General features: G+C 45.1%; 1 protein-coding gene across 2 annotated transcripts in view; it reads left to right on the top strand.

The window, feature by feature from the left end:
* Positions 1–642: 642 nt before the first annotated feature.
* The window catches only part of ITPRID2 (ITPR interacting domain containing 2), a 42,480-nt gene continuing 19,362 nt past the window's right edge, over positions 643–23,760 (top strand). The window contains exons 1-10 of one of the 2 annotated variants that reach the window (XM_080400244.1): positions 643–815; positions 983–1,265; positions 1,409–1,457; positions 6,833–6,882; positions 7,739–7,795; positions 10,550–10,586; positions 11,892–11,990; positions 12,483–12,691; positions 13,628–14,322; positions 17,935–18,007. In XM_080400244.1, coding sequence (XP_080256370.1) covers positions 1,043–1,265; positions 1,409–1,457; positions 6,833–6,882; positions 7,739–7,795; positions 10,550–10,586; positions 11,892–11,990; positions 12,483–12,691; positions 13,628–14,322; positions 17,935–18,007 — 1,492 coding nt within the window. In that variant the 5' untranslated portion in view covers positions 643–815; positions 983–1,042. Of the gene's footprint in view, positions 816–982; positions 1,266–1,408; positions 1,458–2,851; positions 2,944–6,832; positions 6,883–7,738; positions 7,796–10,549; positions 10,587–11,891; positions 11,991–12,482; positions 12,692–13,627; positions 14,323–17,934; positions 18,008–23,760 lie in introns of those variants that run through there. The other variant, XM_080400245.1, reaches the window with a different exon arrangement.

Genomic DNA, 23,760 nt, shown 5'->3' with positions numbered 1-23,760 from the left:
GACACAGCCCGTGAGACCCCCGAGAGTGACAGCGGCCTGTTGTGTGACACCTTCCCAGACACGGGGCCTTGTCTTTTGCTGGGTTTTTCATGGATTCTGGTTGCTCGAGTACCTCCTGCAGCCGACGATAAAGGCTCCAAGTGCATCTCAGATTGCAAGGGGCCTTGTTTGGCGCCGCCAGTGTCCCCGCAGACACTGCCTGTGCCCGAGCAGAGGCTTAACTGATTCACGCCCCCGAAAACGAGGCACACAGCAGTGCGTGCCCGGCCAGGCTGGCCGCCCTCGCCGCCGCCGCTCGCCCCGCACTCCCATTCCCTGAGGAAAAAGTGTCACGGGCGCCCTCCCGCCGGCTCCGCATCTGTTTTGGGCTGGTACCATCTGCCCGCACGCAGCCGGCCGGCCGGGCCCGGCCACGGAGCGCCCCGGCGCCCTGCCAGGCCCGGCTGTGGGGGGCTCTCCGCGGGCCCGGGCCCCGGCCCCGGCCAGCCCGGCCCCCGGCCGCCGCGCCCCTGCCCCGAGGCGGCCGCGGGCCGGTGCGGGCGGCCCGGCAGGAGGCGAGCTGCCGCCGGCCCCGCTGCCGTCACGTGGCCGCCGAGTTTTCTCCCCGCAGCGGTATGAGGAAGTCGCAGCCGCCGCCGTCCGCAGCCCGGGCAGGGCGCCGGGCCGGGCCGGGCCGAGCCCACCACAGCCTAGCCCCTTGCCCTCCCGCTGCGCCCCGGACAGCGGCGGCGGTAGCCGGGCGGGCCCGGCGGCAGGGCCGCTGCTGGCACCTGCGGGGCTGGGAGCGGCCGTCCGGGGGAAGCCGGGGGGCGGCGGTGAGTGGGTCTGGGGGCGGGCCGGGGTGGGGGCGTGAGCGCGGGGCGGGACGGCAGCGCTCCCGCAGGGCTGCGCCGACGGCGGCCCCGCGCCCCCCGGCGGCCCGTCCCCGATCGCGGCCCCCGGACGGAGGGACGGGACGGCTCCCCTTTCCCTCCCCCGGCAGGCTGGCTCTCTCCGGCACTCGCCTCCCGGCGTGAAGCCCCCCGCCGGCGCCGCCGTCCCGATGGAGGAGCCCCCGGCGGCGGAGGAGTGGCAGGGGGCCACCCAGAAGAGGAAGGCCTGGGCCAAGAGCCGGGACTCCTGGCAGGCGTCGGAAGCGGAGGATCTCTCGGCAGCGGCGGCGGCGCTAGCCCGCGGCGAGGAGGAGGAGGAGGAGGAAGAAGAGGAGGAAGAGGAGGAGGAGGAGGACCTCGCCGGAGGAGAGCTGCCGCTGGCCGCAGAAGCAGGTGGGTTTCGGGGGGCGGCAGCCCGCGGGCCGCTGGGACCGCCGGGACCCCCGCGGGGCGGCAGCGGGGGCGGCCGCGGGGGGCCGGCCCCGCCGGGCGGGCTCTTGCTGACGGGCGGCTTTTCTCTCCTGCTCTGCCCTCAGGCCACAGCGTTCCCAACGAGAAGATCGCGATATGGCTGAAGGACTGCAGGTGGGTGCTCCCGCCGGGCCTGCCCCCGCCGCCCCGCTCCGGCTCCCGCCGGCGGGTCGCTGCGGTGGGGCCGGGCCCCGCGGCCGGCGTTCCCCAGGCGGGGCGCGGGCCGGGCGGCGCCGTGTCGCGGAGGGCGGGAAGCCTCGCCCGCCTCCCCTCCCGCCGGTTAGCGGGCACCTCGGCGCGCCGGGGCCGCGTTTGCCGCGGGCGCTGTCGCGACCCTTCGTGGACAAGAAGCCCCCGTCGGGTCGGTGGGGGCCATACCGCCGGCCGGGGTCACGGGTGGAGCAGGAGCGCACGTAGGGGCGGCCGGGGGACAGCTGGAGCTGGCACCTTTTCTCCCCTTGGCCTCGTTAACGAGGCTGAAGCTCTTCAGCCGCTAAGGGTCAGGCAGGCAGCGCTGTTCGGGAAGCGGCTCAGTTTGTCACCGGGGGGCTCCAGTTTAAAGCCTCCCCTGCTGCCCTGCCTGGTTGTTGCTGCAGAGCTAAAGCAACGGTGCCCCCGCGGCAGTGGCCTCTGTGCTTCTTCAGGAGTGATGGCACGATTTAGGCTAACTTGATTTATCCAAGTCTCTCTCGGTGTCCTGCCACCCTTAGCCTGAGACGTGTATCTATTCCATGTTTCTGTTACAAAATACTTCCCTGCTGTTTGGAACAGGCTGATGACATTACTCTTTCTTCATCCTCAGTCACGTAAAAGCATAAATGCTACATCCAGTAGCAGCTGCTTTTGTCCTGTCTTTTTCTCCGTTCAATCCAGGCAGCCTTTGGAGCCAGAGCTGATGGGGAAAAGCTAACAATTAGCTTTCCACTAACTAACAATGTTGTTTCAAGACCTCCCCTACTGAAGGTTTCTGGCTTCCTTCTTTTAGAAGCAGCTACATTAGGATGAAAATTTATCTCTCCGTTAGCTGTGCCTTTGTGATCTTTGATCCAGTAAGCAGATCACTGAGCTTACTCCCGTAACCGAAGCACTTGTTCCTTTATAACTACAGGGTCCTTGGTATAGTTTTCCTTGGATCTTTACAGGCTGTACCTTGGCGGTGGTGTTGGCAGCAAGAGGCTTGAAGTTGTACTGTATCCCAAAAATGTGATATTAAGACCTGACAGACCTTTCTTCCAGAATGCCAGAATGGGAGAGGATTTTTTTGAACTTTACCTGAAATCTGGTGTCCTGTTGGTCTGGCAAAATATATCCTTAAAAATAAGTGTTATGAATTCAGTATGTTATTAGAAATATTTTTTAATTGGGAGGGGGGAAAAAAATGGAGTGGAGGGGGAAGAGGCCCCTGAGGGAGAAATTCCTCCTAATGCTGCAGTGCCACTTATCTCCGTATCTGCAGGATTTCTGTCTAGAATCTTCCCTGGCCCTGTGATCATTACCATTTCCATAGCACAAAACTGCAAACTGACAATGTGAACATCTAATGGATGGTCACAAATCTTGAGTAGTAACGCAAAGCTTGCAGTTTTATTCCTGTGCTCTGGTAAGTATCTGTTGTTAAAACTGACACCAAATGCTTCTATGAAATATGTTTGCATCTCTGGCAGTTGATTCCCAAAATATGGGTGTTTTATTTTACATGGTATTTCTGTTATTTTACACACAAGGCAATAGAGCACAAGTTTACCCTTTTGCTAATATGGAGATGCAAATTTAGTTAGTAAGTGTTTGTGAAACCTATTGTGGCCCTTCCACAGAAGTCTTTTAAAGTATTAACTATTTACTGTTGCAGATCTTTTCAGAAGAATCTTGTATTCTCCTCAGAAAGATAAAATCTGTGGTTTTTTTGAAGATCTCTTAAAGTAACCAAGCTATTCAGACCAGAGTTAGCCTCTGACTCCGTGATGTGCAGAGTGCATTCATATACGGTTCGTATTTGGGAGGTGCAATCCCAGCTGCCTGCAGTGGTGCAGTCCTTGCATTTTATAACTGCAGAATGGTTTCGTTTCTTTGTATCTAATACACATGTGAGCAGTAGCTAGTGTGTGCAGTAAAACGATTATTCAACTTGCAATGTTACGAAATGTTTGTATGTATAAAAACCCTGAACTGATTGTTTCTTGATAACAATGTATATAGGAAAAGTGGACAGTGTCAACAGATGACAGAATAGCCCTATAGATACTGTAGTGTGTTGTTCAAAAAAGAATACTTGAAAAAAAGAATTGTGAAATTTACAGTTGTTGTCCTTGAAAATCCTTACTTGTTTAATAACACTTTTTGCTGTGGAGCTTTAATTGCTACAAAGCTCTGTTGTAAAAATATAACCATTGCTACAAGTGAACATTCAGTTAGGAAAATAAAGTATTTTCTCTGTTACATATTTTTTAAAAGCAGTCCTTCCCATTTTGTCTGAGATTCTATAAGCTTTTGTGAGTTGTACATCAGAAGAAAACTGGCACTTTAAAAATCTCATTTTCTGGTTTGAGTTGGCAGCAGCACAAAAAAACTTAGTATCAACCTACTGCATAAATAGATCAGCTTATAAGATTTATTCCTTTGTTTGTTTCCAAAAGCATCCACAGTGTTATAATATGGATAAAAAGAATTACTAGCTGTCCCTTGATATTCATCTTAGAGGTCTAGGGCTCTTATTACTTGGCATCTCTGTTTCACATCTACTTTGGAGGAGAGAGGAAGGTTCTTAATATCCCATGCTATTTAACTTGGTAGATGCAGGTTTTTAGTTTTTTTTAAAAAAATGATCACAGCAAAAGAAACAAGCAAGTATGTGTCATACTGTGATAAGAATTGTGGAGGCTTAAGAAGTGTCAGATGCTACCCAAAGTTTCTGTTTCATTCATGTTTTGGGAATCACATGCCTTTGAGAAAGGCATTTTTTGCTCTCTTCCTGGTACTTTGTAAAGGCATTTTGAAGTAATAAGAAAGCTTACAAAGGTTTTTCGTTGTAACTACTGTAAAGCTAAGACAGGAAACACAAGTGTTTGTATTATATTGATAGAAAAGAAGAAATTTTTGTCGACTGTGGTGACTTGTGTTATTTTGATTGAGTATATTTAGATTCTGCTAGTAATACAGGGGATGCAGGAGGTATTTAGGAGCCATCTCCTGTAGATGTGCAGGAAGTGAGTTCTTGACATGCCTCAGAAAGAAGAGATTTTTTGCTTTAAGTTTAAAATAAACATGGCCCCTGCCCAATTAAGGCTTTAAAAGCTGAGATCTAAACACTTTCACAGCACAGTGCAAAACCCTTGTCCCATTCCTGAAGATCACCCTACCACAACAGGTAGCTGAGTAGAGAAACCTCTGGGATGAGAGGAAGCCCTGAGGCTGTACATGGTCCTCTTACCTGCTCAGTGCCTACCTCCCATGGTAATGTGGACATCAAGAGTTCCGTTTGTTCTTTTGTAGACCGATATTGAGAGAAGTTATTGCCATGTATGTTAAAATACAACAATAAATGAGTGAACGCAAATGGAAAACCGTAGGATCCCTTGATCCTGACACACACCCATTTACTAGCTCTTTGCTCTTTGCTGGCTGCCCTTGGGTTGCTGTTGGCCTCCCCATGCTGCTCCTCCCCAGCTGCCACACGAAGGCTGCAGGGATGTGCTGGGGACCTGCCGTTCCGCACCTTCGGCTGGGAGACCTCATCCTGAGAGCCCAGCAAGTGAAGGGTCCCCCCAGCCTGACCCTGCCTGAGTGCACGGGGCTGAGATGGAGCTCATGGGCCTTGCTGGTGAAAAACAGCCTGGCATGGAAAGGCAGAGCTGTTCGTGCTGTTGTCCAGGATGATTTTTGTGCAGCTACTTGTCACTCCTTTAAACTCATATTGTGTCTAGTTATTAAATGCAAGTTATTAAAAGACAGGGGGTATAAGGCAGCTGTGCTTGCGTGCAGCAGCGCAAGCAGGACAGCAGATGGGTGGTTGACAGGGCTGCTTTTCTGGTGGCTGCTAACATGCTGTAGAGGTGATGGACTTAATTTCTGAAAGAAAATGATAGCTTTGATGGTTGCTTTTACCGTTTTCTGCCAGGTGGTGTGTGCAGCAGTGGCCTTGGCTGTCAAAGTCACTGCCAGCAAGTTTCTGCATCGAAAAGATAGAGACGTTGAAGTAGCCACCAGGGAAGGAGAGGGAGAAAGATGGGAGCGCACCCATCAAAGCCACAGAGTAAACAACTGGCATAGTTATTACTTCAGAACATAAGGCTTGTTGTAGCGTGACAGGTTTAGACAATATGCCCTAAGTTTTTTCAAACTTTCACAGAACAGGGACACAGAAACCTGGGAGATCTGGGCCTCGGCAGAGTCTCTCCTGTCACCCGAAACACAGTTGTGCACCTGGATGCTCTGGCTGTTTGCCTTGGTGTCTCACCGTGGCAGGGCTTTGCTTAGCTTCATGAAAGATACAATGAAGTGAGCTTGTTTCCTATCAGAAGGCCACACATGGAGAGAATAAACTCTTTTCAGAGAGGAAAGAAAAATAAGGTTGTGAAGTGTAAGGTCTGTTAAAAAGCAGATGCAAACTTCCCTTGCTTAATTTGGCCATGGCACCAAAACAAATACCGTATCAGAGCACTGTTTACTTTCAGGTCTTTGGGCAGGTTTATATGTTTGTCTAATTAAAGACCCAAATGAAACTTACATAATATGGGCATGTAAATCATCTGCTTTCCCCTTCTTTATGAGTATTATATCTCTGAATTTGTTTTGGGCTTTGAGAATTAATGCTGCGTTACTTAATAGTGACAGGCCTTTGGCTAAACGTGTCTCAGAGACAAGATGTGTGAACCTAGAGACCTGCTGTTCATGCAGTTTCTGCTGCTCCTTCTGAGCACCACGAGGTTCAGCAAGTCCCTTGCCCTTCAGGGAGCAGCAGTAGGAGGGGTCGTCCAAATAAGAGCCGACATGAAGAGTCTATCAAGTATCAGAACTAGCAAGTGACAGCTAACATAGCTATCAAGGGTTTTATCTTGGTCCTGATCACCAAATACAGCTTTTCACCCCTTTCTTCAAGAAGTTTTAAATGTGTAGAAAAATGGCAACAGTTTTTGTCATATAAATAAGATTGAATTAGTCCATTCAAAACCCCATGCTCATTTTTTCTGGGTGTTTTTCTGAGAAGCCCATGATTTTCCTCAACAGAGGGCTGCTGACCCTGAAGCTGTGCTGGTGCCTGGTGTTTGAGCATTGCAGTTATTATTAACCTGTTTCGTTGTTTTTCCCTACAAGGAGTATTTGTTCAGAGGGCTGGGGATTGTTTAGGAAGTTATTGCCAGTCCTCAGATGTTTGTGCTTTCTGGGGGCGGAGGGAGGGACAACTGCTGTTATCACACGCTCGTTACACACTGTAAGGAAGGACATGAAGCAGCAAGTTTTTAAAGTAGTATTAATCTCTTCTGTGGTTTCAGAACGCCTCTGGGAGCCTCCCTGGATGAGCAAAGCAATCCTCTGTTGAAGGGTAAGGAAAGGCTTTACCTACTGAAATCTCTTTTGCTGGGAACTGTGCTTTCGTGGATGTTCGCCTGAGACCTCACTCTTTAGCGGTGGCACAAACCACAGCCTAGTTGGTGTTGCTGAGTTACTCTCTGTGTGAAGCAATTGTGCCTGAGAAGCTGGAGAAGGGGGAAAAGATTTTGAATAAGTCTTTCTGGAGAGTTTAGTTAAAGCCCTAAAAAACACCCCCAAAAATGTGCAGAATGGTCATGTTGTAATTTTTCCTTTCTGAGAGGGTGAGCATTAGGCAGTCTCTGCCACTAATAACTCTGCTTGCCACACCTGAAAATTTTACTATCTGAGCAGGTCCAAATACTGAAGTTCAAAGTACAGCGAGAATGTGCAGGTAGTGACAGGGTGCAGAGGAATTACTTGCTGGGCCTGGAATCTTTGCTTCAACTCTTAATCCAGTACAGGGAGAGCGAGGGGAATGCCTATGCTGGGTTTAGACTCTGGATCACCCTGGTAAGATGTCTGGAGGATAGATAATGTAGCAGCAGAAGGCACAGATGTGTTGGGTGGTACCTCCAGGTTCCCACTTGCAATTAATTGGCTTGCAGGTTGACTCAGGGATGTTTCTGAGGGCAAAACTAAAGCAGTGTTGTAGTTGTTCTTTTTTAAAATAATTTTTATGTGTTCTCAACTGTGACTTCTCACTTCTTAGTGCATCTTTACTGTATGAGTAATGCAGGGATTGTAAATACAGTCTGGTTATATCCTGCTGTATCAACCGAAGTGTCTTGCTAATATCTGTAGTTAAGCTGTTGGAAAGAAAACATTGCAGCATTCTAGTTGTTGAACTGTTAACTGTACATTTTCAGGCATGCTGGTGAGAAATGGAGGAAGTTTTGAAGATGACTTATCCCTGGGAGCCGAAGGTGGGTGTGGCAGGATTATGACTCTTTTTCTAGAGAAAAAAACCATTATGTTCAGTCGTCTGATTTTTATTTTGAAAGACAGCATTTCCCTCTGGTCAAAGGCAGTTAGTTGATAAAGCTGGCCAGAAACCCAGCATGAAGCACATAGAAAAATGCAGGAAGATTTCCTTTTTGAGTTTATTAGACTGTCGCTAGTGTTAAACATTCTGGTCTAACCTGAAGGTTAGAGGGAGGCCTGAATTCGCTTCTGCCTTCTCATTTTAATGCCCACAGTGGCAGCACAGCCTGGAGCACTCACTGAGGCTCTGAGAAAGTGGTTTCTCTTACTTGCTCTTCTTGTCCATGGGTTACTCTTGGCAGCCATGCACGCCCCACTTCCACTGAATCCCTTGGGAGTGCCATGTGCGGGCTTTTGAAAGGAGAAATGAAATTCTGTCAGCCAAGAGGCAATCCCATTAAGGGCTAAGTGCTTTTGAAAATGAAAAGCCCCAAAGCTGAGTAAGTACTTTGGATCAGCCATGATACACACTTTGCTGTTGCTAGCTGCTTGCCATTTCTTTCTCTTCCCCTTTTTAGGGGGAAGGACATGTGGCTGTTCATGGTGGACTTCTTTGTAGAAAAGTACTTCTAGCGTCTCTTGGTTATGGGCTAGAAGTGTTCATAAACAAACAAAAGCACTGTGGATCCTGTTCTAACAGCAGCGTCTTGAAATAAAATAGCAAAAAGACAGTCTCACAACCTGGGTCCTGGGGTTATCTGGAGGATAGAGGATATAAGACAATGTCTGTTCTCAGTGTAAAAGAAAAACAAAAAGGCAAAGCCACTCCCCCACTTTAGCTTTTAGTGATTTTTGAATTATAGCTTTTTCAAAGTGTCAAAACTTGTATAGTAGAAAGCCCTTTTTTCCACAGCAGTCTTGCCAGTGGTGTCAAAGTAGTGGGACAGGGCCTGGAGGAAGGAAATGTCTTTAATTTTTAAAGAGTCAGGGCTTCTAAGGAAAACAGTTGATCTGATGACCTCGATCTGATAATGATGGAGAAGCAGTAAATGAGTCCTTTACTGCAATAGATTAAATAGGATTAAATTTTCTTTCTGACAGTCTTTTTTACTTGTTAGATTGCCTGCAGTACAAAGATTTCATAGGGAAAGTTTCTTTGTAATGATAATCCAAGCTCTGAGTGTATGATCAAGAGTACAAGAGTCAGTACATTTTAAAACATCATGTCACTTTTTTCTTTTCATTTTTTTTTTTGCCTTATCATTCCCAAGTATTTCTGGGGTTTATGAGCCTTTAGCATTATTTAGGGAGAAGGTTGTTTCCCTCCTTTTCAGATGATAAAGGTCCCAATAATAGAATTGCTGGTTGATTTTCCTGGGTAAGGATGCAGGTGTTTCTGCTGGGCTTTGCACCCCATTCGAGAGCAAGGGAACAACCGAGGAGCTTGGAGCAGGGCTGCGTGCCCTGCCAGACAAGACAGCCCCTTTGAGGCTGGTATGAGTGGCCTGCCCTTGTGCACCCATGACTGCCTGAACCCAGATACAAGCCAGAGCCCTGTGTGAATGGTATGGAGGACATCGGGCAGGGTCCTGTAACCCCACCCCCCTACAGAGCTGTTAAAACCCGTGGTTTAGCTGTTCAAACTAGTTGCCAGCTAATCCATATAGATAGGCTGACCTCCATATTATAGGCAAGAATATTAAAAAAAACCAGATGTGGTGTCTGCATTTTGTATACACTTGCGTATCTTTGTGGTGCCTCTTCAAAACAAGAGAGAGGTTGTGGAGGTTTCCATGTTTTGCTCTCACTTGCTGACTGTAAGTTGCTGATGCAGCAAGTCGAGGTGCAGCGTTTTCCTGGCAGCACATTTGACATTGCTTTGCTCTTTTCATAGCTGATTCTGAAGGCCACTATAACATATGCATGCTCCTTGCCTGTCTCCTGGGGCAAGTTTGTTAATGTTGAGTCATGTCTTTGGGGAGCCCATAATTTAAGACTGGGGCTCAACTCTCTGGCTTGACAGGGTGTTGATTTTCTGAAAGAATAATGCTGCCTGGGATGTTCCTATGTGGAGCTGGGCCAGTCCAGCTGCAGAAAGTGCTGACTTCCCTGTCAGAGGCTGGTGACCAGGTGCTTGGTACCTGGTGGCCGGCCTCCCTCCAGAGCCCTCTTGACTTATGAGTGCGGCCACCAGTCCCACCAGCACCTCAGGCTTCACCTAGCTGCTGTCCATGGGTCACGCAGCTTGGGCAGCCAGGACCCTGCCCCACATTGAGAGCAGTCTGTGCTGATGGAAAGACTAACGAATATGGTCTCAGTACCTGGCTGTGGGGCCAGCTGCTGTCCTTGCATTCTTGGCATTCTCTACCAGGTTGCAGGCCTGCTTCTCCTCTTCCCAATCCCACCCAGGAACAGCCCTGCAGCTGGTAATCGCATATTCAATTGCAAAGGAATAAATGGTTTATATCATAATTACTAGTTTGCCCCATGATAAATTTCAAGTTAATATGATTAATGACAATATGTAAATGACAATGTGTGTCCGTGTGAGATTTTATTTTAAACAGAGCCTGAGTAAACCAGATCACCTCTATATCAGCCATGTACTAGAAACCATTGACAATCATAGGGGAAGAGAAAAATCTGGCTTGTGCAGGAGTATTGGTAAATGTGCTCACCGCCTGCCTCTTTGTATCGGTTGTAGGAGGTGTAATTCTGAAGGGGTCTGTGTGTAACATCTTTTTGTTTCTCTACAGCTAATCAACTACGGAGTGATACCCAAATGGAAACATGGTAAACATCTTTGTTGTTTGTTTGTTTACTTCAGAGGATTATTCATACTGGAGGATGGGAGGGAGAGGGGGCAGTGGAAGTCGTGGAGGCTACCTCAGAGCTAAAGCTCTTCTGCTCATGTCTGTTTATGTGAGAGGGAAGAAGATCCAGATAACACAGAAACAGCCATTAAGGGGATGCAGAAAAAAAATGCAGATTTTTGTTCTTCCAGCAGATCTGATGTGGGTTTTGGAGTAGCAGGGGGAAAACAGAGAAATGGCAAATCTAAGTAACTTAGTATGATTTACCTTCTTTGCCTCACTGATCCCTCGCCATTTCAGAAATTTCAAGGGAAAATTAGTTTTGCCTTTCAAAGCAGATGTCCTTTGGGAATGGGGGGAAAAAAGGCTTTGAGAGAGGAGAGGGTCCATGCTTTATAGGGAAAGCTTCTAAAAAAAATGTGCTGAAACTAAAACCCTGTTGAGACTTGAGCAAATACCAGCACAGCCCATGTGGGCATCATTCTTGCTACTCCTCCTGAGCCAGGCTCCGTAAATGTGCTTTTAGGTGAATCCTCTGTCTTTGGTTTCATGGTAGGGGTTCTGGGGGGCGTGTGTGTGTTAGGAGATTTGTATGGTAAAATTCACCCTGGAAAAGTTTGTCCCCCAGAGAGACTGGCAGTAACAGTATGTTTGAGCCCAGGTCACCGCCAAATGCTGAGGTGGCTTCTCCAGATTCAGGGAGGAAATAGTTTGGGATTGGGAAAGATTCTGGCCAGCAGTCTGGGCTGGAGCTTGCCTTGCTCTGTTTCCTCCAGCCTGGAGCCTCTTCAGCTTCCCCAGCCACCGCTGGGGCAGCTCACAGCCTTGCGCTGCTGGTGAGTGGCCCCTGGGGGTGAGGGGGAGCTGGGTACCCAAGGCATGGAGAGATGGCCCTGCCACGGAGAGGTGACCCTGCTGGAGGAGGCAGTGGCACAGGGAAGGCAGGGAAAGGCAAGGCAGGATGGCTCACCAAGGCTGGGCTTCCTCGCTGGAGGAGGGTGGGATTGGGGAGGGTGGGGCAGCAAGGGGAGGTCAGGGATTTGTCTTCTCAGCTTGCATTTGCCTCCAGATCCTTACTGCCTATGTATGTTTTTACTGAGGCATCCCAGGATTCGCTTTTGTTACTGTATTTCAATAAATGACATGGCTAATATAAACCAGGTAGCACTGCAGGGGAAAAGAGAAATTCAGCAGCGCTGGAGGCTTAGCTCTCCTCTGAGACAGAGAATCAATTCCCCAGAGGAAAGGGGTTTATTGCAGGGGTCTTCTCCGTTTGTGTTGACAGCAATGGTGTTCTGGCGAAGGAGAGGAGGCTGCAGTTCCACCAGAAAGGGAGAAGTATGAACTCGACCGGGTCTGGAAAAAGCAGTGCAACTGTCTCAAGGTAAAAGAGTGCTATGCTTTGAAGGTCAAGGTAAAAGAGTTACTATGCTTTGAAGGTCTGTTCCTCAGTTAAATGGATGTGGCTTGATTTATGTGCATTGTTGCATTTAGTAGCCAAGACGGGAATTTTCATTTGGTTCCTTGAAAAACTGCTGTTTGTTTCCAGCTGTGGTTTGCAGTAAATACTAACAAATGAGCCTAAACTTCAGAAATGTCTGAAATTTTAATGACATTTTCCAAGCTTTGCAGAATAAGGGCTGACTTTATAAATTGCAAGATTGGATCTGAGATGTGTCTGGGCTGATGACTTTGGTGACGGGAACCAAAACTTCAGATGCAGAGATCGCCACAATTTTTTCCTAAAGTAGGCTGAGCTGTAGGAGTCAAAAGTTCCATAGACCAAAGGGTCAATGGGGCTGAATTAGCAGTTGGACAGAAGGGACTCGGTCTTAAAACGAGACAAGTAGATAATAAACATCTTTTCATTTTCTAGTGTTTCTGAATTACTGGAGCTTTATGAAGAAGATCCTGAAGAAGTGCTCTATAACCTTGGGTTTGGACGAGATGAACCAGATATTGCTTCAAAAATTCCAGCAAGATTTTTTAATTCATCATCATTTGCCAGAGGAATAGATATTAAAGTGTTTTTGAATGCCCAAATACAGCGCATGGAAGTGGAAAATCCAAATTTTGCTTTAACAAGTAAGTATGTTTTTGAAGCAGAGTTTATTTTGAAGTTTTTGAACTATGTAAACATCCCCAAAAGAAGGTATGTATCTAGTATTCTGGCAAATCCCCTTTACAGCCTAAAGGACAAATTCCATTCAAAATCCATAATAAAATTCTTGCTTGGTCTTAAATACGGCAAGAGGTGACCATCAGTGTTGTACACCTTGGGGTGAGGGGAAGGAGTTTAAAGGGGGGAGGGAAATGAAAGGCATGCTGTAAGATACGCTGCCTGCTGGTTTGTATCGTTCCTGTCTCTTGCTCCTAAGCTTGTCTTCTGCTGTAGCTTTAAAGCACTGAAACAAATAGCAATATCCATCTCTTTCTTGTGTTCTGAGTATCTGGGTGAGATTTTTGAAAGCTGTCAGCAGTGACCTACTTCTGTCGTTGTTAAAATCTGGGCCAGTATTTCTATTGACTTGGACAGGAGCTTTGTTAGGTCAGTAATGAGCATTGCTGAATTGAGGGCACAGCTGAAATGTCCTCTTCTAGTTTTAGATGGAGAGAGCGATGCAAGTAACCCTTTTCTTCTTAGCACTTTGTAAATTAACTTGCACTTGCATACCTATGTCCCTTTTGTACTTTCTGAAAGCTTTCCATACTGTTCCTGTGCATTTAGTAAAGACCTCCTGCAAAAGTTTTTCCATTTTTTTCATACTGTGTGGTATCACTCTTCTGTTAGAGAACTAGGCAGTGTTCAGTCAACCTTTGGGGCCCTTGATGTAAGTAGGAGGGGATTTGGGGGTGAGGGTTGAGCGGAGGTTGTGATGAAAATTCCCGCTTCAGATATGATGAAAGAGCTGTCTCTGAGAATTCAAACCACTGTGTACAGATGGATCAACAGGTCTGGGATGTGTTGACAGCAAACGTCCTGTCCTGGTAAACTCTGCCTTATGCTTCCTTCTTGTGCAGGTCGCTTTCGTCAGATTGAAGTGCTCACTACTGTGGCCAATGCTTTTTCTTCTTTGTATTCTCAAGTCTCTGGGACTCCTTTGCAGAAAATTGGTAGTATGAATTCAGTGTCTTCCAGCAAAGAGGCATCCAGCCCTCCCCCTTTGAATCGCAGCAATACAGCCAGTCGGTTAATGAAGACCTTGTCAAAGCTCAATCTGTGTGGCACACAGCAAGCTGATGGTAGTGGCTGCTCGACTCCTTCACCCGTTGAAAAAGGGAAAAGTCCAGCTGAACCAGGAGGTGAGGAAGATGATGTTAAAAGTGAATCTAAATTACCAAAATACCCTAAAAAGAAGGACTCTCCCTCTTTTTTGGCTACTGTAAAGGAGGAGATAGCCAGTAGTCAGACAAATGCTGTGGACACAAATAAAGCTGCAAACCTTCCTGCTGGGACTGACAGTAAGCGAGAGGGTACTGTGCCTCCAGCAGATGTGCAAAGCAGCAGCTTGGCAAGTGCCCAGGATAGACCAAGTGAAGAATCTGGTCTTTTGGACTCACCAGGCCTCAGCAGTGATTCCAGTTCATCCAACAGCAGCACTGCAACGCAAAGGCTGCCTGCGCCATCACCAGGTAGAGACCCCTGCGCGCCCCTCGCAAACCCGTCTGTAACGAATCTAATGCTGCAGCAGAAGGACTCCTTCGAGATGGAAGAGGTAGGTGGAGATATATGACTTTGTTTTTGCATACAGTTTACATAGCTTGCTGGCTGCCAGCAGAGGAATGTTCCCTGCTGTGTAGTTGACAGTGTTTTCTCCAGGAATACTTTAAATTCTCTGAGTGATAGGACAGTTGTCGCTCTCTCTTGGTTGTCGTTCTCTCTCGGTAGGCTGCTCTAATTGATCCTTTTAATGAAATAACTTGGTGTTGCTGCTGCTGTTGTTGTTCCTGACAGTCAGCAGGAAAGTTCTCATTCTTTTTTTCATCAAGCTCAGGTAATTGCAATCACTGGTGTAACTACTAGGAAATTTTCCTGTGGAAATAGATCTAGGTTAGGTTTTGTATATACAAAAGCCCTTGTATTTAAATTTTTACTTTGCTTAAACTGCTAAATGGAAATCATTATTTTTGTTGATTAAAAGTAAATTTAGTTTATTAATTGATACTCATTAAGGATAAATTTGTATAGAGCAAGAGTGTTGTTGCACACAAGGGAAAGGGACTGAGGTGCTCATCTTGTACAACTTTTGGTTTTGATGACAATCTACTGTATGTTGATTTGTTTGTTCTCTGGAAAACAGCTCATTGAAAGCTGCTGTTTGATGTGCCTTTGGCGATGACTTAGTTACAAATTCTGGTCTAAGCCTTTTAATATCTTCATAAATGCATGCCTATTTTTTGATTGGTAATTGTCCCAAAGGGATTTTAATTCCGAGGTTCCTGTGAGTGCTTTGTTTATTAGGCTAGTAAACATGCAGTCTACAAATTCAAGAATGCTATTTTTTTTACATAGACTCACACCTTGAATTATAAGATCTGCCTTAACTTAGTAGATGTTTTATGAGCACACTTCAAAGTGGCTCATGTTAACAGTTCAGCAGTTAACCTTTTTGTCTGCATGAAATTGCTATGTAAAATGGTAAAATGAGTGAAGAAAGCAAGTGAATAGAAAGCCCTCAGCATTTTACAGTGAATAATGGAATGATGATTTGGTAGATACTGTGTCTACTGTCACATTGTAATTACAAGCTCTTCCAGATCAATTAATGCTGAAGTTGTAGTTGAAGGCACTCATTAAGCAGAAAAAGGTAATCTTGCCTCTTGTAGTTCCTGACACTTATCTGTGCATCTGTGTCCTCACCCACATGTTGTGTGACCATCTACTGAACCAGAGCAAAGGACTAGTCCAGTTGGGAGGGGGGAAAGAAATCAAGTGTATTTTAATTTATTTATTTTTCCTGGCTCAGTTTTCAGCCGGATAATTTTCTTGATCCCGTCTGTTGTGTAGCTGCACAGATGTTTGTATTGGCACAATGGGAGGGGTCTGAAAGACAATGCATTTTGCTAGAAATCCCAGAGGAGAAACACATTTTTTGGTATTCTTGGGCGAAGTTGAACAACTAATATGTGTATATATATATATAATAAAAGAGGAATGGAATTTTCCTTCAGAATAAGTTGGGACTGTAAAGGGTTATGACATGAAGAGGACTTGCTGAATTCTGCACAAGCCAAATGTGATGCATTTGTGAGGTTTTGGTTGACATACTTTGCAATCATGCCAGGGCATAAACACAGCTGTTTTGGCAAGATGACATGTGATGTGGGATGGGGTTGTGGTGAATTTTCGTTTACACAATATAGTGTATACATATCAACTGCCTACAGATCCCTGGGAGGGAGAGATTTGATTTTGTTGAAGAAACTTTGGAACAATACCTGGCAGCGTGATTTTATTTTCATGCATCTCTAAGCAGGGCATAATGAACAATAAACTGTACTAGAACCAGTGACAATAACTCCTCCTCCCATTTTCGCAGCTTGGCTTGGAGTGCATTTATACACATACGAAAGATGACAGATATATCAAGGAAGCTCTTTCCATGCTTATGAATGCCTTGGAGGTTTGAGTGCCCTTCGGAAGTCTGTGGCTGTGAAGATAGCTAGTGCGGGAGTGAGTCAGGGCAGGATTTCCCCCAAACACCGGCTCCTGAGGTGGCCAATTACAGTCCCGAAGGTCGTTCACCAGCATCAATATTGGCTGAAGGGACGGGGAAGGAGAGGGGAGTGCTCCTGCCTGCTCATGGAGCTGCGCCATGCTGCGGACACAGCCAGGATGCTGTCTCTCGGCCAAGGACAGGAGGTGGAGGGTACTTAGATGAGAAGAGGCTTAGCTGCTGGGAGGCTGCAAATTTAGCCGTCGGAAACTGGGAGGTTTGAGAGAATCAAGACACCTTTCCTGGAAGGCTAGTCTGATCAAAGGGCCTGTAAGATTACTTGCTTGCTGTTCCTTCTTTTTTAATCTTTAAAATCTTTTCCTAAACATAAACGGTGAGCCCCTTCTATGCTCCCTTGCTTTTGGACAAAATAAGGATTTACCTTTTTGGTACAGCCTTCATCTCCGAAAGGAATAGAAGCCTTTTGATTTATTGTGCAGGAGTAATGCTGTTCACTTATTAAAAGTGATAAGTTCAGGCCAAGTACTTCTCAAAGCCCTTGTAACTGAGAAAATGCACCCTTGTGGCTGCTATACACATAGTATCAGTGCAAATATAGCTGCTGCTTTAGCCAAATACTAATTTGGGCTTAAAACAATCAGTGTCCTGATTTTGCATTTTTAGGTTGATCAAAAATGGGGATGAAAATTTCATTGCTTGGCAATTTTGAAATTAGGCAGACAGCCTCTGAGAGGGAAGGCTTGGGGGTAGTTGGACTGGGGGTTTTGTGTGTGTGGACTTGCATATGAACCATTAGATCTTTTTCTGGAGCACGCAAAAGAGAAAATATATTCTAGGTTTTGAACTAAAGGAAGGCCTCCCTGTTGAGTTTTTAGGCATATTGTTTTCATTGTTGGAAAGGTTGTTGAGAACTGCTTTCTTAATAAGGCTGTGTTTCACAAAGTGATTAAGTAATAAGATTAATTTTTTTGTAGTTTTAAGTTTCCCAGTTGAAATCTGCATGGCTCTGAATACGTTATCTTCCTTTCTTGTACTGGAAGACACAAGAAATATTTCCACGTTTAGTGGTGTGGTGAAACCTGGAGTAGGTTCTGACAGGGTCTGGGTCCTTCTGGAGGATTGATGGCTTGTCAGAAATGGTAGGAGGATGACAATCCATATGTGCTGACTTCTTGATGTATTTTTCGAAATGTATTTTGCTTGTCCTTTATATTCAAATGAGGGAACAAGAGAGCTGAATGGAAAAGACAGTTAATGTAAAGGTGGTCAAAGGTGTTTTCACACAGTTATTTTAGTATTTAGTATCAAAGAGGAACTGAGAACCCTCAGTGTTGTCAAGGATGTGATTTCCAAGTCTGTTTGCATGATGAATGTAACCAGAAGGGAGCTCTGTGCTGGCAGCGGGAGGTGCTGTCCTAAGGATCACTCTTCTCCTACAAGAGAATTGCTGAGTACCTAATGAAATAATACGTTGGTTCAAGGAAATGCGATTTGCTCCGTCAATCATTACAGACTGGAGAAAAAAAAAAAAAGGCAACAAACCAACACAAAGTCACTTGCATGTCCAGTGCATATAGTTTGGGCATTCTTAAGCACAGGTGAACATATTCCAGTCAGCCTGACAAAATATTAATCTCCTTTTCCTGACAGATCCAGAGTACAGAGGGGGATCTACCACACATTCCAGCTTCTCACCAGCTGGCAGTGACCAAGTCAAGGAAAGGTGAGTAGACTTCTGAGAGACAGCAGGACAGCCGAGTCCTCTCCTCTCTGAAGTGCTGATTCAGATACTTAAAACTTCTAAAGTTTCTTTTCTCTTTAGAAATAAAAAAAGATCTGGGTTTCTTTTTCAGCTAAATCACAGAACATTACTGCAAAGTGGCAACCAAATTACAGGCAAGACAACAGCCCTATAACCTCACTGGCTGTTTTCACTTTTGTACCATTGATGACGGCTCAGAGAGACTGAAATGATGTTAATTCAGATTGTGTGGGATTTTCCTTCCCTGGCAGAGCCTGTAATTTAAGATAACCATTTAAACTAAGTTTATGTTGTTTTAAACCTAAATTGCATGATACATCCAGCTTTTTCCTATGCGCCTCTGCTCCATCTGCAGACTGGCTGCACGGAAGTCTAGTGTCTCTGCACCCATATGGAAATTGTATTCCTTCAGATGAGAAACTCTGCACTGGCTGTTGTGGCTCACTTAGTTTTTGCTTTCATGTCAAATTCTTGTTTATGTATTTTATGGCTTGGAAGAGGGACAAAGCTGATCTTTAAAGTAATTTGTTACTTTGTCCAACATTGGCAAGTGAAGTCCATTCTCTAGCTGTTACGTGTAATTAAAGAAGAAATAGAGCTTGTTGCATTTAGTGAGATGCTTTGTTGCAATGCAGTTTTTTGGTGAAACATGAATAGCATCTCTATAGACCTATGAAGAGAGGCAGAAACCCCTGTCTTAAATAGAGATCAGTTTATTTGCCTTTTCACAAATTAATTGACAGTCTTGTGAAATGTCAGCTGAATTGTGTTAATGTGGTTGAGAATGTTCTGGACTAAGCACTGAAGGTTAATGCCTGGTTATTAGAGATAGCTTGTGCTACTAGTTCAGCAGTGTTTTGCATGACACTGCATTGCAGTTGCTAGTCTTCCTCTGTTACAAAGAGAGGCCATCAAGAAGGACTGCCAGAAACTGCATCTCTAACTGTTCCCAGCATTTCTGCCTTGGCTGTATTTCGAAGTTCGTGATTACATGCTTTGTGTGATTACACGTAAAGAGATGCACTCCTTACAGGGCAGGTCTCCTGTTTGCCTGGCCTTGGCAGTTTCAGAAAGAGCTTTTCAGAGAAGAGCAACTTAGGGAGCAAGGGGCTGCAGTCATGGAGGAGAAAAGTAGTTCTCTTTTTTTTTGTCTGAAATGCTCGTTTTCTGTTTTCTGTTCCTGGTAGCTATCTTAGCCTGTTCTTCCTCTGTGCAAGAAAAAAAAAGTCAGCTGGTCCTTTGTGTACCTGCTGAAAGGTACCAGCAGTTCTAGCAAAGGGTCTTCAGTATGGCAGAAGCAGGGCATGCTGGCTTATGTTTCCCAGGTAGTATATCCTACCGATTTCTGAATACACTTGGCATGGACTAGCAATGACACTTTTGTTATCATGCAAGTATTGCCTAGAGTTTTCTATGACTTACCTAACAGTGGTGTCAATGCTGGTGGTAAGCCTGCATGTTTGCTAGAAGTTAGTCTGAGACCAACAATTTATTTCATTTGGAGCATGTGGAAAGCTTAGGAATTTGTTCTATGTGAGTTTCAGTAAAATTGCCAAGGGGGAGAACATTTGGTGGAGAACTTACCCCAAACGTTCAACAACAGTAGTCAGTTTTGAGGTTTTTTTTGCAAGTTCTCCAACATGGGACAACGCAGAGGCCTGTTTTCTCACAGAGTGCATGCTCATCAAGTTTGAAGGTATCCAGACTGAATGGTCAGTTGTTAAAAATGCTGGCCGTTGTGTCTGAATGTGAAATGCCACTCTCACTAGCAGTCTTTTGCGGCAGGATCAGCATGAAATTCAAGCACTGGTCTTCTGTTGCAATGTTATTTCCGTTGATGGTCCTCATACAAACCCACCTCTTTCAGTGGTGTTGGCTCTACTGTACATAAGCACCCATAAACAAAAAAATTGTTCCAGATCAGTGCTTCCCCTGAAGGAATACATTTGTACTTTTTTTTTTTTTCATGTAGGGGTATTGCTGTGTCAATTAGCAGGGTTAGTGCTGTTCGGTATGCTGCTATAAATCTTGCAGTGTCATTTTACATCTACACAGAGGGTTGTGGATGTTTTCTCTTGCATTTCCAACAGTTTTTAAGGCATTTTAGGAGGGCCTATAATAAGATGCAAAGTATTTGAATTACAATAAAAAAGATTCTCTTTCCTACTGAAACAGTCTGGAGACTTAAGATATGCTTGAGCAACACTGAGTCTAGTGCTGCTTAGACTCCCCATTAAAGCATGTTTCTCATTTCAGATTAGCTTTGTTTTGAAGTGGCAAGCTCAGGTTCTCAAAGTGGCTTGCAAGTGATTGCTGTGCTATAGTACTGTCTTTGTTAAATGCTTTATAGTGGATACAAAGAAGTCTGTATCGTATTGACTAGCTTGATACACTCTTTAGGTTATGTCTTCCAAACGGTACTGAACTGAACTAGTTCATCCATTATGCCCAAACCCAGCATTCTGGTTTTGTTGTTGCAGACCTCAAATGCAGATGTATTTTTGTGCGTGTGAGTTTTTTTAGGAACATGGTAGAGAAGGATGAAAAGCTTCAGTTGCTTTGCACTGTAAACATAGAGTGCTGCTAAATGTCCACTGTAAAAAAATAAAAAAGCTTACTGCTAAGTTATCTGGAAGGAAGGTTTGTTAGTTAGAAAACAAAATTCTTCCTGGCATATTTATATAGCAGCACCTTCCATTCCAAAAATGCCCAACAAACAAGACAAATATAGGTACAATACATGGAGAAAGAACCAAGTATTCTCGAGGCATTGTAGTTTGTGAGTGTTTGGTTGCTGACGTCAGTGGCTCTCTGAAATTTTGAATAGCCACAAACCCGTTTCTTTTAAGGCATCTGATACTGATAGTCAAAAGCAGTGATTAATTTTGAAAATTTAGTTCTTGAAAGTGAAGAAAGCACATCATCAGCGCTTCCTGTCCTTAATATATTGTTGTATTTATAACTCTCTGTGGGTGCAGCTCCACATGAGATTGGCGATGAAGGAGTGAGAGGAAAACATTTGGAACAGATTTAGTATTTGTGGGAGTCTCTGCTTATGTGTCCAGAAGCTAGGAAATCCCCAGGGACTCTGAAGAGTTTCTGCAGCAGGACTCCCTACTAGGTTGGTTTTGGCAGTGCTGACTGGGGTGCGGGATGTGATCAGTATGGGGAAAAGGGGCAGCAGATACTTTATCCCATAATGGAATACTTTACAGCTGAGTTGAGAATGTCAGTTTATTAATCTCATGAAATGCAAAGTGCATTAGAGCTTTGCCAATACTGCAGGTACAAGAAACGCAGATGTTACTAAAGCTTCACGGGCAGTTTCCATGTATTTCTCCTCCTCTTCTGTGTGAGCAGTCATGTGATGCAGAAACTGTAAGACAAGCACCTGACAGGACTGTGTGGATTGGTGAGACTGACAGTCCACTGGCAGCTGAGTATTATTTTACAATAGATGAATTGTTCTGTTATTTGATAGCGATTCTTTGATAAGTCTGTGCTCTCATGTTTTGTAAAATTCAGGTGTGTTTCTTCATCATCTGTTCTTGTTCAGATCTTTGTCAGCTTATATGTATTTCTGAATACCCACAGTTCTCTGGCATGTATTCAATGCCTAAATATATTTTGATTTTTTTAATACAGCTTAAAACAATAATCCAAGGGGCGTTTTCATTTGTGCTCTGTTTAACTGGAATGTGAGTTTGATTGTTCCTTCTGGTTTTGTTCATCTCGGCTGGTTCCTTCTCCCACACTTTCCTTATTATGCTGTCTCTGGCCTTCTCCCACTAGTTCAGAAGATCTCCTCTACATAGTGGTAACAGCTTTGGGCTGCAAGGTTGGCATCGTGTGGTGACCTTTTTGCGGAAGGTACAATTGCCTTGGTGGGGGGTACACAGGGCAAGGGATGATCGCAGGTTAACCCCTACAACCCAGCCTTTGGTGCTGGGTTTTCTGCATTCAAGGTGAAGAGAGGGGAGCCATATCTTATCACAACCTCTTTCTCTTAAGACTCTCCATTGCCAGGTGGCATTCTAATAGAGATCTGAACGTAACTCTTTAGCTTTTTTAAAAAATGCTTTTGTGCTTTCCTCTCGTTTGCTTGAATCTGGGAGATGTCCAGGTGCCGTGGGGCAGGCTGCACATCTGGATCAGCAGTTGACAAAGAGGGTGGATACCATTATGTGTCAGTATATCCCGATGTGCTAGTTTGTATTTACAGTCTTTACAGAGCCAGAATTTCATTTTGCTACTGAAGTAACAGAGATTCCTGTTTAAAAGTTTTTACTGCATTTACATGATAGTGGTATAGTGGAGAACTCTGAGAACTTGCAAGAGACAAGAGTAAGATGTGGTAAAAGGCAACTATTCATACTTACAAGAAAGGTCTTCTCTGATTTACTTTAGACAAAAAAAAATATCTTAGCAGCTCTGCAACACAGAAAGCAAGGGACGATTGTATTAAGGGGATGTCTCAGGTGGAACCCAGGCAGTTTGGATCTGTACATGCTGTGCATGTTATCTCTTGCCACAGATAAAGATGACAAGGCAGATACGAGTGCCTCTGTTCTAGGCTGACCACTTGACTGGCAGTATCTGTCATGTAAGGCTGTCGAAGTATGTGTGTAAATAACAAATGTTACAGGAAATGATCTGAAACACTGATTTTTACTTTATTACTGTGTCTGTGAGGAGACCAAGAATTGATTTCAGGAGACATTTATATGTGTATGTGTGTCTGTATCTGTCTATCTGTCTAGCTCTGTATTTTATTTTTTTATATATATACCTGAAAAGGAAATATTGACTAAGAAGGAAATAGAATATTTTTCTTGAGTAGTAATAAACTTCATGCAGATGAAACCAGACACCAACACACGCACTGGTTAATTGCTTTATCTGAACTAGTTGGAATCTGTCACCTGTGGCTAAAGCTTTCACCAACAGTGCTTTTTCCTTTTAAATTAAAATTCACCAAATAGGAAAAGAGACAGAGAGGAGGCCAAAGTAGGTGACTTCACCTTGGAGGAGATGGCAGCTTCCCACCAGCCTCAGCTGTTGTGGCAAGCTGTTCATGGCATGCTCTTTCAGCCGTATTAATTGTATCGGGCAGTTAATAAGAGCTAGTCCAGTTCTCAGGGAAGTAATTTCCATTGTCTGTACTGGGAGCTGGGTGGGGATGTCTGTCTTGAGGTAGAAAAGTTGTTTATCATCGCAGGATATTGTGGCTACCGTGATAACAGAGCAGCAACACAGTCTGAAAGGCACTCCCTGAAAGCTGTGTGAAATCACTGATACAGAAGGTTAATGGGCAGTTTGCCTCTCCTGGTGCTCACAAACTTCAAGGCCTGTGCAGGCTTTTATTTCTGCATTAGTGAAATGTTCATCAAAATTTATACTAAAAAATACTAGTTCTGAATATCCAGCAGTTTCAAAACAGTTTTCATAATGCATTCCAATGCATTGAGCTGTGAACTGGGATTAATTATACGATGACAGGTAGGTGGTTGAAGGAATGTGGGGCAAAATTCTGCCTCGAGCCTCCAAGAAGGCAGCAGCAAGCTCTTACCCTAGGTTGAGGGGGAGACAGGGCTCTGGGGCTACAGGCCATTGTGGTCTCATCCCATCTGCATTGGTCTCATCCCATGTTACACTTCTGCTGAGAGCTACAGTTGAGATGCGGTTGTTGCCCATGCTGCCATCTGGCTAAGCAA

Source organism: Falco punctatus (genome assembly GCF_963210335.1).
Source record: "Falco punctatus genome assembly, chromosome: 8".
Classification (NCBI taxonomy): domain Eukaryota; kingdom Metazoa; phylum Chordata; class Aves; order Falconiformes; family Falconidae; genus Falco; species Falco punctatus.
The sequence above is the reverse complement of the archived record's forward strand: the minus strand, read 5'-3'. Positions and strand labels throughout refer to the sequence as shown.